Source organism: Delphinus delphis, chromosome 9 (assembly GCF_949987515.2).
Source record: "Delphinus delphis chromosome 9, mDelDel1.2, whole genome shotgun sequence".
In the NCBI taxonomy this organism is placed as follows: Eukaryota; Metazoa; Chordata; class Mammalia; order Artiodactyla; family Delphinidae; genus Delphinus; species Delphinus delphis.
This window is the reverse complement of record NC_082691.1, coordinates 31,545,170-31,560,386: the sequence shown is the minus strand read 5'-3', so window position 1 is coordinate 31,560,386 and position 15,217 is coordinate 31,545,170. Positions and strand designations below refer to the sequence as shown.

Here is a 15,217-nt window from a genome sequence, read left to right as displayed (position 1 = left end):
TGCATGGTTTATTACACAATACATAACTGATCAGAAAGTACAAGGTCAAACAGGAATGAAGCACTTACTAAAACACCAAACAAGAAGCTACATGATTTTGAGAATTTTATTTTCTGAGAATAGAAACTACAAAACAGAACAAAGGAAAAATAAATCCTGACAATCTGATTTAGTATTTAATCCTTTTAAAGTCACTGATTTTAAATATAAATGCTTTAATTTCATATTCACAAAACTAATTATAACAATATACTATAATAAATTTTTTTAGGGTTTTTCATGCATGTCAGAGGGTGTAAACCTCCTTACTACAACTGAATTCTTTTGTCTGTTCAACATAAACTTTTTTTAGACTAAATTGTAGTGGTCTCTCCCAAACATAGTAGACTTATATCCCTGTGGTGAATGTGGAATCATTGATTTCAGGGAAATTAGCATCCAATCATATATTTCATATCCTTTGGCAACTAGAAAATGTTAAAGTGCTTGAAAGATAAGAGTCTATGAGGATGTTCAGAGAGAAGATTTATTACCTATATAGGTACCAACAAAGATATTTAAAAGTTAGATTTGCATTGTGAAAATCTGTAGATTTGCATCGTTGAGGCTAACCTTCAAGTTTGCATAGTTCTATAGTCATAATTTGCATTGCTGCTGCATCAGAGGAAGCTTAAAAATATTTCTACTTTCTATGTCAGAATAAATTTAGAGAGCATAATTCTACTAATTTCTACATTCAACAAGTTTCCTTCAGTCAACATCTCTTCCTGTCTCACATCACCAACCCACTCCCAGCATCCAGTTTTATGATATGTTTTGTTAAGTGCTTACTAAATGATTAGTCTCTAAAGATGAGCAATGTCCATCAGTTGCATCATATCACTGAAAGCACGGAAAGTCTGCTGAACTAGCTTTTCTGCATCAGTCTCTGGACATGATTTCCAGGCTGTACAGGCCACAATAAACCTGTGAAGCACAAATAATAAATGATGAAGTAGAACACAAAAATCTACACAAAAAGGCTCCAAATTGAGATGGTGAATAGAGCCATTACCTTTATTCCATCTGGCTGGTCACATATGTAATATGATTTATTGCTCACATTAGGTAAATGTAACCTGACACAATAGAAAGTATAGCCATATTTATATATAATGCTAGGAACACTTAATTTACTGTGTGACTAGAGCCCAAGGACAAAAAGGAAACAAAAAACTAGCCAGAGCTCAAGAGTGCTCTGGGGTCAGGTCTTATTGTGTTAAACAAACTCACCTCTTCCCATAAAAGACCTTACGTAAAAGACCTTACCAACATGCCCCAAATGGAATGAGTTAGAATATGAATTCATGCCACTGTCTGCAATAAAACTTGACCTATTTTTAAAGAAAAAGAATATAGTGCTTGAAGAGAGTAAAAAAATAATAAAATAGAGAAAGAAGGATAAGAGGAGAGAAAGGCTGTTTCTAGAAAAACCAGAGAGAAACTCTCCTGAAACCAAAATATGCCTTCCACCACCATATCCTTCTAGATCCTCCTGATGAAGAAATCCCCTATCTGGCAGGTGATAAAAGTGGTCCCAAGAAGCTGAAACAAACAGGAAAGAAGCGTGGCTTCTGGTGGGCTCAGAGCCGAAACCTCACTACTAACACTCTTGGAACTAGCCTTCCCCTTTCCAGACACACAAATTTTCTACAGCAAAACATGCATTATGCTCAAGTTAAAATCAAAATGTTGTGTAATGTAAAGCTTGTGGACGGCATGCAATTTTCACATCACTAAAAATTAAGACTGGAAAGTACGTATCTTTGACAGGTACTTTAGATTAAGCAGAACAAAATAAAAACATGTTCTGGTCCAGTATATAATAATGAAACCAATGTTTGAATGGATTACATTTGCTGAAAGATATACAGCAACCTACAGAAATTCCTGCCTTGTTTTCACATAGTGATTCATGATCAGTAGGCATTTTCTCGCTATGTTGTGCATATACTTCTCAAATATTTAGCAAGATCTAAGTATTTCTTTGCAAAGAGTAACGATTTCTATTTATGTGTTAAACTTTTTAAAAATTCAGTTATATTTTTAAATTATAGAAAGAACAATCATTCCTACATGAACAATTCACAAAAGAATATACACAGATGTCAATAAACAAAGAGAAAATGTTTTGCTTCATAAGAATTCAGGTTAGGTTATTTTTCCCTATAAAATTTCTACAGACTGCTTTATAATGTCTAAAGCTGGCAATGATGTGATGAAATACGGAAAGATAAAGTACTATCATTATTTGTAATGAGAAAAACTGGAAATAGTATGGAAGTGGTTAAATTATGAAATCCATAAGACTAGACATTCCTCAACCATTAAAATACCTCAAAGGATATTTAATGGCATTGGGAAATGCTTGAAGTAATATTAAGTGAGAGTGCAATTCACAAAAAGGACACTAAAATATTTACAATATGATCTAAATTTGTAATAATTACACACAATCTATGTATATTATAGATTAGAAAGATAATGGTCTTATGTCTTATAATGGAAATGTTAACTTTGTTCCTATATTTTTCCATATTTTACAAATTTTTTTACATTGAGCATGCAGTACATTTAAAATAAAATGTTGTACTCCCTCTTGCAAGAGCACTGGAATCACAACTAACTGCTGAACAATCATCGACAGGAAGACACTGAAACTCACCAAAAAATATACCCCACATCCAAAGACACAGGAGAAGCCACAGTGAGAAGGTAGTAGAGGCGCGATCACAATAAAATCAAATCCCAGAACCACTAGGTGGGTGACTCACAAACTGGAGAACAATAATACCAAAGAGGTCCACCCACTGGAGTGAAGGTTCTGAGTCCCATGTCAGGCTTCCCAGTCTGGGGGTCCGGCAATGGGAGGAGGAATTCCCAGAGAATCAGACTCAAAGGCTAGTGGCATTTGATTGCAGGACTTCGACAGGACTGGGGGAAACAGAGGCTCCACTCTTGGAAGGCACACACAAAGTAGTGTGCGTGTCGGGACCCAGGGGAAGGAGCAGTGACCCCATAGGAGACTGAACCAGACCTGCCTGCTAGTGCTGGAGGGTCTCCTGAAGAGGCAGGGGTGGCTGTGGCTCAAAGTTCTGGGAAGTACTCCTTGGTGTGAGCCCTCCCAGAGTCCGCCATTAGCCCCACCAAACAGCCGGGTAGGCTCTAGGGCTGGGTTGCCTCAGGCCAAACAACTGACATGGAGAGAACCGAGCCCCACCCAACAGCAGACAAGCAGATTAAAGTTTTACTGACCTCTCCCCACCAGAGCAACACCCAGCTCTACACACCACCAGTCCCTCCCATCAGGAAGCTTGCACAAGCCTCTTAGATAGCTGCATCCACCAGAGGGCAGACAGCAGAAGCAAGAAGAACTACAATCCTGCAGCCTGTGGAACAAAAACCACATCCACAGAAAGACAGACAAAATGAAAAGGCAGAGGACTATGTACCAGATGAAGGAATAAGATAAACCCCCAGAAAAACAGCTAAATGAAGTGGAGATAGGCAACCTTCCAGAAAAGAATTCAGAATAATGACAGTGAAGTTGATCCAGGCCCTCAGAAAAACAATGGAGGCAAAGATCGAGAAGATGCAAGAAATGTTTAACGAAGACCTAGAAGAATAAAAGAACAAACAAACAGAGATGAACAATACAATAACTGAAATGAAAAATACACTAGAAGGAATCAACAGCAGAATAACTGAGGCAGAAGAATGGATAAGTGACCTGGAATACAGAATGGTGGAATTCACTGCCGCGGAACAGAATAAAGAAAAAAGAATGAAAAGAAATGAAGACAGCCTAAGAGACCTCTGGGACAACATTAAACACAACAATTCACATTACAGGGGTCCCAGAAGGAGAAGAGAGAGAGAGAGAAAGGAGCCAAGAAAATATGTGAAGAGATTATAATCAAAAACTTCCCCAACATGGGAAAGGAAATAGCCACCCAAGTCCAGGACACAGAGAGTCCCAGGCATGATAAATCCAAGGAGAAACATGCCAAGACACATAGGAATCAAATTGGCAAAAATTAAAGACAAATTATTAAAAGCAACAAGGAAAAAACGACAACATACAAGGGAACTTCCGTAAGGTTAACAGTTGATTTCTCAGCAGAAGCTCGACAAGCCAGAAAGGAGTGGCACCATATATTTAAAGTGATGAAAGGGAAGAACCTACAACCAAGATTACTCTACCCAGCAAGGATCTCATTCAGAATCGATGAAGAAACCAAAAGCTTTACAGACAAGCAAAAGCTAAGAGAATTCAGCACCACCAAACCAGCTCTACAACAAATGCTAAAGGAACTTCTCTAAGTGGGAAACAAAAGAGAAGAAAAGAACCTACAAAAACAAACCAAAAACAATTCAGAAAACAGTATTAGGAACGCACATATCAATAATTATCTTAAATGTGGATGGATTAAATGCTCCAACCAAAAGACACAGGCTCACTGAATGGATGCAAAAACAAGACCCATATACATGCTGTCTACAAGAGACCCACTTCAGACCTAGGGACACATACAGACTGAAAGTGAGGGGATGGATAAAGATACTCCATGCAAATGGAAATGAAAAGAAAGCTGGAGTAGCAATACTCATATCAGATAAAATAGACTTTAAAATAAAGAATGCTGCAAGACACAAGGAAGGACACTACATAATGATCAAGGGATCAATCCAAGAGGAAAATATAACAATTATAAATATATATGCACCTAACATAGGAGCACCTCAGTACATAAGGCAAATGGTAACAGCTATAAAAGAGGAAATCGACAGTAACACAATAGTGGAGGACTTCAACACCTCACTAATACCAATGGATACATCATCCAGACAGAAAATTAAAAAGGAAACACAAGCTTTAAATGACACAATAGACCAGTTAGATTTCATTGATATTTATAGGACGTTCCATCCAAAAACAGCAGATTACACTTTCTTCTCGAGTGCACACAGAACATTCTCCAGGATAGATCACATCTTGGGTCACAAATCAAGCCTTGGTAAATTTAAGAAAACTGAAATCATATCAAGCATCTTTTCTGACCACAACGCAATGAGATTAGAAATCAATTACAGGGAAAAACCGTAAAAAACACAAACACGTGGAGGCTAAACAATACATTACTAAATAACCAAGAGATCACTGAAGACATCAAAGAGGAAATCAAATAATACCTAGAGATAAATGACAACGAAAATACGATGTCCCAAAACCTATGGGATGCAGCAAAAGCAGTTCTAAGAGGGAAGTTTATAGCAATACAATCCTACCTCAAGAAACAAGAAAGGTCTCAAATAAACAATCTAACCTTACTCCTAAAGGAACTAGAGACAGAAGAACAGACAAAACCCAAAGTTGATAGAAGGAAAGAAATCATAAAGATCAGAGCAGAAATAAATGAAATAGAAACAAAGAAAACAATAGCAAAGATCAATAAAACTAAAAGCTGGTTCTTTGAGAAGGTAAACAAAATTGACAAACCTTTAGCCAGACTCATCAAGGAAAAGAGGGAGATGACTCAAATCAATAATATTAGAAATGAAAAAAGGAGAAGTTACAATGGACACCGCAGAAATACAAAGCATCCTAAGAGACTACTACAAGCAACTCTATGCCAATAAAATGGACAACCTGGAAGAAATGGACAAATTTTTAGAAAAGTATAACCTTACAAGACTGACCAGGAAGAAACAGAAAATATGCACAGACCTATCACAAGTAATGAAATTGAAACTGTGATTAAGAATCCTCCAACGAACAAAAGTCCAGGGCCAGATGACTTTACATGTGAAATCTACCAAGCATTTAGAGAAGAGCTAACACCCATCCTTCTCAAACTCTTCCAAAAAACTGCAGAGGAAGGAACACTCCCAAACTCATTCTACGAGGCCACCATCACCCTGATACCAAAACTAGACAAAGATACTACAAAAAAAGAAAATTACTGACCAATATGACTCATGAATATAGATGCAAAAATTCTCCACAAAATACTAGCAAAAATTCTCAACAAAATACTAGCAAACACACTCCAACAACACATTAAAAGGATCATGCACCATGAACAAGTGGGATTTATCCCAGGGATGCAAGGATTCTTCAACATACACAAATCAATGTGATACGCCATATTAACAAGTTGAAGAAAAAAACCCATATGATCATCTCAATAGATGCAGAAAAAGCTTTTGACAAAATCAACACCTATTTATGATAAAAACTCTCTAGAATGTGGGCAGAGAGGGAACCTACCTAAAAATAATAAAGGCCATGTATGACAAACCCACAGCAAACATCATTCTCAATGGTGAAAAACTGAAAGCATTTCCTCTAAGGTCAGGAACAAGACAAGGATGTCCACTCTTGCCACTATTATTCAATAGAGTTTTGGAAGTCCTAGCCACGGCAATCAGAGAAGAAAAAGAAATAAAAGGAATCCAAACTGGAAAAGAAGAAGTAAAACTATCACTGTTTGCAGATGATATATACTGTACATAGATAATCCTAAAGATGCCACCAGAAAACTACTAGAGCTAATCAATGCATTTGGTAAAGTTGCAGGATACACAATTAATGCACAGAAATCTCTTGCATTCCTATACACTAACAATGAAAGATCAGAAAGAGAAATTAAGGAAAGAATACCATTCACCATTGCAGCAAAAGCATAAAATACCAAGGAATAAACCTACCTAAGGAGGTAAAAGACCTGTATGCAGAAAACTATAAGACAGTGATGAAAGAAGTCAAAGACGACACAAACAGATGGAGAGACAGATACCATGTTTTTGGACTGGAAGAATCAATATTGTGAAAATGACTCTACTACCCAAAGCAATCTACAGATTCAATGCAATCCCTATCAAATTATCAATGTCATTTTGTACAGAACTAGAACAAAAAATCTTAAAATTTGTATGAAGACACAAAAGAGCTCAAATAGCCAAAGCAATTTTAAGGGGAAAAAAATGGAGCTGGAGGAATCAGACCTCCTGACTGAAGACTATACTACAAAGCTACAGTAATCAAGACAATATGGTTCTGGCACAAAAACAGAAATACATATCAATGGAACAGGATAGAAAGCCCAGAGATAAACCCACGCACCTATGGTCAACTAATCTATGAGAAAGGAGGCAAGGATATACAATGGAGAAAAGACAGTCTTTTCAATAAGTGGTGCTGGGAAAACTGGACAGTTCATGTAAAAGGATGAAATTAGAACACTACCTAACACCATACACAAAAATAAACTCAAAATGGATTAAAGACCTAAATGTAAGACTGGACACTACAAAACTCTTAGAGGAAAACATAGGAAGAATACTCTTTGACATAAAGAGTCTTTTTTGACCCACCTCCCAGGGTAATGGAAATAAAAACAAAAATAAACAAATGGGACCTAATGAAACTTAAAAGCTTTTGCACAGCAAAGGAAACTAGAAACAAGACGAAAAGACAACCCTCAGAATGGGAGAAAATATTTGCAAATGCATCAACAGATAAAGGATTTTCTCCAAAATATATAAACAGCTCATGCAGCTCAATATAAAAAAAAAAAAAAAAACCCAATCCAAAAATGGGCAGAAGACCTTACTAGACATTTCTCCAAAGAAGACATACAGATGGGCAAGAGGCACATGAAAAGCTGCTCAACATCACTAATTATCAGAGAAATGCAAATCAAAACGACAGTGAGGTATCACCTCACATCGGTTAGAATGGGCATCATCAGAAAATCTACGAACAACCAATGGTGGCGAGGGTGTGGAAAATGCAACAGTGCATTCCCACCAAATGCATTGTTGGTGGGAATGTAAACTGATACAGCAGCCACTATGGAGAACAGTATGGAGGTTCCTTAAAAAACTAAAAATAGAATTACCATATGATCCAGCATTCCCACTACTGGGCACATACCCAGAACAAAACCATAATTCAGAAAAGACACATGCACCCCAATGTTCACTGCAGCACTATTTACAGTAGCCAGGTCATGGAAGCAACCTAAATGCCCATCAACAGACGAATGGATAAAGATGTGGTACATATATACAATGGACTATTACTCAGCCATAGAAAGGAATGAAATTGCATCATTTGTTGAGACGTGGATGGACCTAGAGACTGTCATACAGAGTAAGTCAGAAAGGGAAAAACAAATATCGTATATTAACGCATATATTTGGAATCTAGAAAAATGGTACAGATGAACCAGTTTGCAAGGCCGAAACAGACACACAGATGTAGAGAACAAACATATGGACACCAAAGGGAGAAAGTGGGGGGGTGAGGGATGGTGGGATGAATTGGGAGATAGGGATTGACACATATACACTAATATGCATAAAATAACTAATAAAAACCTACTGTATAAAAAAATAAAATTCCAAAAAAAAATTATTGCCCAAATATCCACATGCTGGGTGTTCATTAATTCCTCTAACAAATAATTTCACTTCACAATAAACATGGCATTGTAGTTCTAAAAATAAAATAAAATAAAATGCTATTTCAAAAGTAAACCAATATTCTTTAGGTCACACATTTTCAAGCTTAATAGTGAATGAAAAAATTCCTTTCAGAGAATTTCCATGTATTGTTATTTCATTTAAAAACTATTTTGGGTGTATACATAGTAATGACTCATAAATGTACACTTCGAGATCTGACCTCTTTTCTGAACTCCAAACATATATCCAACTGCCTACTGGCATATTCTCTTGTATATAAATTATAATAAATTCCTGTATTAGCAGAAATCTTGAAGTCACCATGTAGAAAACAAAATTGTTGATTCTACCCTAACATGGCCATTTCCCCTCTAATTTTCTCCATCCCAGTAAATGCCACCATCGGAATCAGCAATCCATCAGTAAATCTTACTGGTTCTACCTCCAAAATACCTCTCAAATACCTCTACTGCTCTCCACCCTCAGTATCAACTGCCTTGTTCAATGTATCATCCATGCTTCCTGATTTCCTTCATCTCATTTTTTTTTCCTTCATCTCATTCTTGCTCATAGTACTGACCACCTAATTTATATTGCACGTAACAGCCAAGGAGCCTTTTCACATGTAAATAAAATGTACCTTTCATGCTTAAAATTGGTAAAATGCTTTCTATTATTTTTAGGAGAAAATCCAGACTCCTTAGCATGTTACAAGGCCCTACATCAACTGACCACCGCAACCAAATCAGTATCTCCAGGAGTGCTGTTTTTAAAGTTCTCCAGGTGATTCTCATGTGCACTCAGGGCTGAGAACACTGCCCTCCCTACCAGATTTAGCTCTTGTCTACTGCTCTTCAATCTCTTCTTCTACCACCCTCCCACTCAATTGTTAATGTAGAGCCATAGTGCCTCTGTCCCTTAAAATTCCAAGCTCTTCCCTACCCTCACACCTGTATGCTTACGTTAAACAACAAAGTCATTGTGAAACATTTACTGAGTGCAACATATTTATGAGGTATGGTTACAGAGCTGGGGATACAAAAACAAAGACCATGTTTGTGGGACTGTATTCTAGGAAGGAAAGATAGGTAACATGCAAATAAGTACACACACACACACACACGGTGGTTAAAATGCAGCAGGTGTGTGTGGGGAAGGGGGAAAAATGCTATTTTAGACGGTCAGGGAAGGCCTCTCAGATGACAGCAAATACCTATCTGAAATAAGGGAGTCATCCTTGCACGTATTTCAAGGAAGAGACTACTAAGCCGAGGAAATCATGACCGTGAAGGCCTTGAGGAGGGCGCTTGCCTGGCATGTTCAAGGTACAAGGGAATCAGTGGCAGCCTTGTAGGAGACAGGGTCAGAGAGGTAGATGAGACCTAGATCATGTAGGGTCTCTCAGGCGGACTTTGGATCTTGCGTGAGTGAAAGAAAAAGCCCTCGGCGGGTTCTGAGTAGGAGAACAATACGAGTTGAGTTCCATTTGGCCATGAGGGCTGCTGTGTAGAGAATGGTCTGTAGGGAAGGACAGGTGGCGGCAAGAAGACCGCAGAGAACCTGTTGCAGCGACCTAAGTGGGAGAAGACGGTGGCCCAGCCAGGGTGGCAGAGTTGGAGAGAGCAAGCAGGGACCAGATTCTGGAGAGCTGTTTTCCTGGTTATTCGTATGACGGATTCCTTCACATCCTTAACATCTCAGTTTCATCATCCCTCCCTCAGACACCTTCCCTGACCACGTACTATATAAAGCAGTGCTCTGACTCTACCAGTTTGTCTCTATTACCACAACAATTTGATTATTTGCTCTACAACCGTTGTCACTATTTACAGTTATCCTGCTTATTTGTTTGCTCTTGTTCCTGTTTCCCAAGTAGAAAATACTATCTTTAAGAGAGGGGTTTTGTCTGTCTTGTGTCCTTAGCACCTAAAACAATCCTTGGCACATTTTAAGTTCTCATTAAATATTTCCTGAATAAGCAAATGGAAACTGTTCCAGGATCATTAAAAATACATTTTTCAAAAAGTCAAAGAGCTGAGGCATATCTGGCTTAAACTCTTATCACTGCATGCAATGTAACATCCACGACTTGTCAGAGAATATGTTAGAATCCTTTAATTATTCTCTGTATATGATGATGATTTTGGACCTGGTAAAGGATAAACATGGCTAACAAGATCCATCATTCAACCTTCAATTTGTAGATTAATGTACAGACACTGAATACTCTGGGAATACATCATCTCAGACTTGGATGCCAACAAATACAAGCACCCCTGGTATGCACAAATCACGCTTGACATGGAGACAGATGATAAAATTTTGAAAAAAAGAACACTGAATGTAAACTCTTTAAAAAAGGAAAAATAGAAAAACAGTACCTTAGAAACTGAACTATGTCACACATTTTTTTTTTTAAAGAAGACAGAGTTTATTAGAGGGAACGGTCGCTGCCAGAAGAGTGGGCTGACTTCCTATTCCGAACATGTGCTATTAGTCAGTTTTTACAGCCAGAGAACAAAGGAATGGTCCAAGGTGAAAATTTCATTTACTGATTGGTCGAGGCATATATACCTTCCTTCTATAGAGTGGGAGTGGGACAGGGCAGATGCATTTCCTTATTTGGGACAGGTCCCATCGCCGAGGTGGGCTCAGGAATTTCATAACCATCGCAACATGGTGGGGAGGGTGATTAAGAGTCCAGTAGGGGGTGTGACGCTGAAACGTTTTCAGGCAGGGTCGTCCTTTGTCCTTGAAACACCCTTGTCCTTGGAGCACCACAGCACGGAGTCTTGCTCACTGGACCACGAGGGAAGTCCCAGAAGGCTGATATTTAGAGAGGAAATTCCGGTGGGACATAGATGTTTAAAGGGAACTGCTGTGATGTTTGCCACGTGGTATGCAATGTCACTCTTCTTCCACATCTCCTCCAAAAAATCTTCAGTAAAACTTTATCGCTCCATCATGTACAGCAGACTGGAACTGGTCTCCTAGCATTGCATTTAAACACTGAATGCAGCCTCAGAGTGGACCAAGGGTGAGAGCTCTGGTTACCGTGGGGGGCCTTGCCACATCTGGCCACATCCGATTTTTTTTTTTTAAACATCTTTATTGGAGTATAATTGCTTTACAATGGTGTGTTAGTTTCTGCTTTATAACAAAGTGAATCCATTATACATATACATATGTCCCCGTATTTCTTCCCTCTTGCGTCTCCCTCCCTCCCACCCTCCCTATCCCACCCCTCTAAGTGGTCACAAAGCACTGAGCTGATCTCCCTGTGCTATGTGGCTGCTTCCCACTAGCTATCTATTTTACGTTTGGTAGTATATATATGTCCATGCCACTCTCTCACTTTGTCACAGCTTACCCTTCCCCCTCCCCGTATCCTCAAGTCCATCCTCTAGTAGGTCTGTGTCTTTATTCCCGTCTTGCCCCTAGGTTCTTCATGACAATTTTTTTTTGATTCCATATATATGTGTTAGCATACGGTATTTGTTTTTCTCTTTCTGACTTACTTCCCTCTGTATGACAGACTCTAGGTCCATCCACCTCACTACAAATAACTCAATTTCGTTTCTTTTTATGGTTGAGTAACATTCCATTGTATATATGTACCACATCTTCTTTATCCATTCATCTGTCAATGGACACTTAGGTTGCTTCCATGTCCTGACTATTGTAAATAGAGCTGCAATGAACACTTTGGTACATGACTCTTTTTGAATTATGGTTTTCTCAGGGTGTATGCACAGTAGTGGGATTGCTGGGTCGTATGGTAGTTCTGTTTTTAGTTTTTTAAGGAACCTCCATACTGTTCTCCATAGTGGCTGTATCAATTCACATTCCCACCAGCAGTGCAAGAGTGTTCCCTTTTCTCCACACCCTCTCCAGCATTTATTGTTTCTAGATTTTTGGATGATGGCCATTCTGACCGGTGTGAGATGATATCGCCCTGTAGTTTTGATTTGCATTTCTCTAATGATTAATGATGTTGAGCATTCTTTCATGTGTTTGTTGGAAATCTGTATATCTTCTTTGGAGAAATGTCTATTTAGGTCTTCTGCCCATTTTTGGATTGGGTTGTTTGTTTTTTTGATATTGAGCTGCATGAGCTGCTTGTAAATTTTGGAGATTAATCCTTTGTCAGCTGCTTCATTGGCAAATATTTTCTCCCATTCTGAGGGTTGTCTTTTCGTCTTGTTTATCGTTTCCTTTGCTGTGTAAAAGCTTTTAAGTTTCATTAGGTCGCATTTGTTTAGTTTTGTTTTTATTTCCATTTCTCTAGGAGGTGGGTCAAAAAGGATCTTGCTGAGATTTATGTCATAGAGTGTTCTGCCTGTGTTTTCCTCTAAGAGTTTGATGATGTCTGGCCTTACATTTAGGTCTTTAATCCATTTTGAGTTTATTTTTGTGTATGGTGTTAGGCAGTGTTCTAATTTCATTCTTTTACATGTAGCTGTCCAGTTTTTCCCAGCACCACTTATTGAAGAGGCTGTCTTTTCTCCGTTGTATATTCTTGCCTCCTTTATCAAAGATAAGGTGTCACACATATTATTCCCATTTTTCACATTCCACCTGAAATGCCTCTAAGCCTGCTCTCTTCTTATTCATACAGTGCTATATGTAGCCCCATTATCTAAATTCCCAAGCTCTGACAGATCCCTGTGAAGAGACGGCCACACTCTGTGAAAGGGGACTTTCCAAGCCTTTCTGTCAATTCGCTATTACCTTGTTCTCCACCTCTCTTTACCCTACCAGGTTTTAGTATTTTCTTTCTCATTCTTTCCACAAATTTAAGTCAAACCCCATACAACCAAAATGAAATGCAACTGAATTGGTAAAACATCCTTTTCTGAACACAAATTAATTGACCTTGTCTCTTGTCTTGGTCTCATTAGTATTGTCTATGACCACACTAACCACCACATATTTACAGACCATCAAATTTTATCTGAACTTGTCATCAAATACCTTGGGTAGAACATATTTGGTAATATGTGTACTGATTTTGGAGGATGATGATGTGATCACTGAGTCAACCTGAAACAGTGCCCTGCATAAAACACCTAAAGGACTAATTTGCCAAATGTCTCAAAAGCAGGAAAGAGAAACAAATACGCATTAAACGCCTAAGTCGTAAAAAATAATTGCCCATGACAGATGACAACACCATCAGAATCATAGTGTAGGAAAGACAAAAACAACAAAAGTGAGCACAGTTAAGAATAATAAAGATGTAAAAAAAATAAAATAAATAAAATACTATTCTAAAAAAATTTATAGATGCAAATAAAATATACTAAAATAAAAAATAATAAAAAAAGCAGCCTCACCTGTCATCTCTGATATGATAGAAAAATCCATAGCCATTGTGTACCATGGGAACCACCACTCCCTGGACTCTTAAATAACCAATCAGACTTGTTGAGAGAACAAAGTTTCCACCTCCTCCACTGTATGGCACAAAGAAAGGATATTTTACTAGGCTTACAGAAGCTTACATTGTTTCTTGAAAAGCTTTTAACATTCAGGAAGAAAGAAACTGATGAGGCTACAAAACACTACATTATATTACCTTCTGGAGAAAAGTGGGTCTGTAAAGAGTTCTGGAACAGGGAGACATTCCTCTTTTGCTATGAGTGAGAGACCTAACAGATGACGGTCAAATCCTGCAATAAAACCCCAAACCTGAAGTTAGAAAAATGTCTTCAGCACAAGAGAATTTTCTTTTAAGTCAGAAAAAACCCAGTATACGTACCTTTTCCAGTTGAACAATCTTTCATCATTTTATTATGTTTTGCAAAAGCTTCTAACATCCTGTGCTGCTGCTCAAAAAGCTGTGTTAAAAATCAAGAGATACTTCAATAACAAACTGTACAGAAACCAAACAAAAAACCTGAGCTCAAAGTAATTAGAATTAGGCAGGACTTCCCTTGGGGCACAGTGGTTAAGAATCCGCCCGTCAGTGCAGGGGATACGGGTTCAAGCCCTGGTCCGGGAAGATCCCACATGCTGTGGAGCAACTAAGCCCATGTGCCACAACTACTGAGCCTGCGCTCTAGAGCCCGCGAGACACAACTACTGAGCCTGCGTGCCACAACTACTGAAGCCCGCATGCCTAGAGCCCGTGCTCCGCAACAAGAGAAGCCACCGCAATGAGAAGCCCACACACCGCAACAAAGAGTAGCCCCCGCTCGCCGCAACTAGAGAAAGCCCGCATGCAGCAACGAAGATCCAACGCAGCCAAAAAATTCATTCATTCATTAATTTTTTTAAAAAGTAATTAGAACTTGGGTAATTTTGGAGAGAAAAAAGATTCTGAGGAAGACCTTGAGATGTATAACTTTTCTGTCTTCTTGCTTACTTCTTCCACTGCCTTTATTTTTTTAATTTTTATTTTATATTGGAGTATAGTTGATTAAGATGTTGTGTTAGTTTCAGGTGTACAGCAAAGTGATATAGTTATACATATACATTTATCCATTCTTTTTCAGATTTTTTTTCCCATTTAGGTTATGATAGAATATTGAGCAGAGTTCCCTGTGCTATACAGTAGGTCCTTGTTGGTCATCTATTTTAAATATAGCAGTGTGTATACGTCAATCCCAAACTTCCAATCTATCTATCCCCCCTACTGTTACCCGCTTCCTCTGCCTTTTCTTTCCTATATGCCCTGCAACTTGATTATTTCTTTCCCAGAACA

General features: G+C 38.3%; 1 protein-coding gene across 4 annotated transcripts in view; it reads right to left on the bottom strand.

Moving 5' to 3' along the window:
• CROT (carnitine O-octanoyltransferase) overlaps window positions 1–15,217 on the bottom strand; it is a 61,996-nt gene continuing 46,779 nt past the window's right edge. For 3 of the 4 annotated variants that reach the window (XM_060020356.1, XM_060020355.1, XM_060020358.1), the window contains 4 exons: window positions 14,273–14,351; window positions 14,090–14,183; window positions 13,848–13,967; window positions 1–966 (listed from right to left, as the gene is read on the bottom strand). In XM_060020356.1, the coding sequence (XP_059876339.1) occupies window positions 846–966; window positions 13,848–13,967; window positions 14,090–14,183; window positions 14,273–14,351 (414 nt within the window). In that variant the 3' untranslated portion in view covers window positions 1–845. Of the gene's footprint in view, window positions 967–11,827; window positions 13,038–13,847; window positions 13,968–14,089; window positions 14,184–14,272; window positions 14,352–15,217 lie in introns of those variants that run through there. The other variant, XM_060020357.2, reaches the window with a different exon arrangement.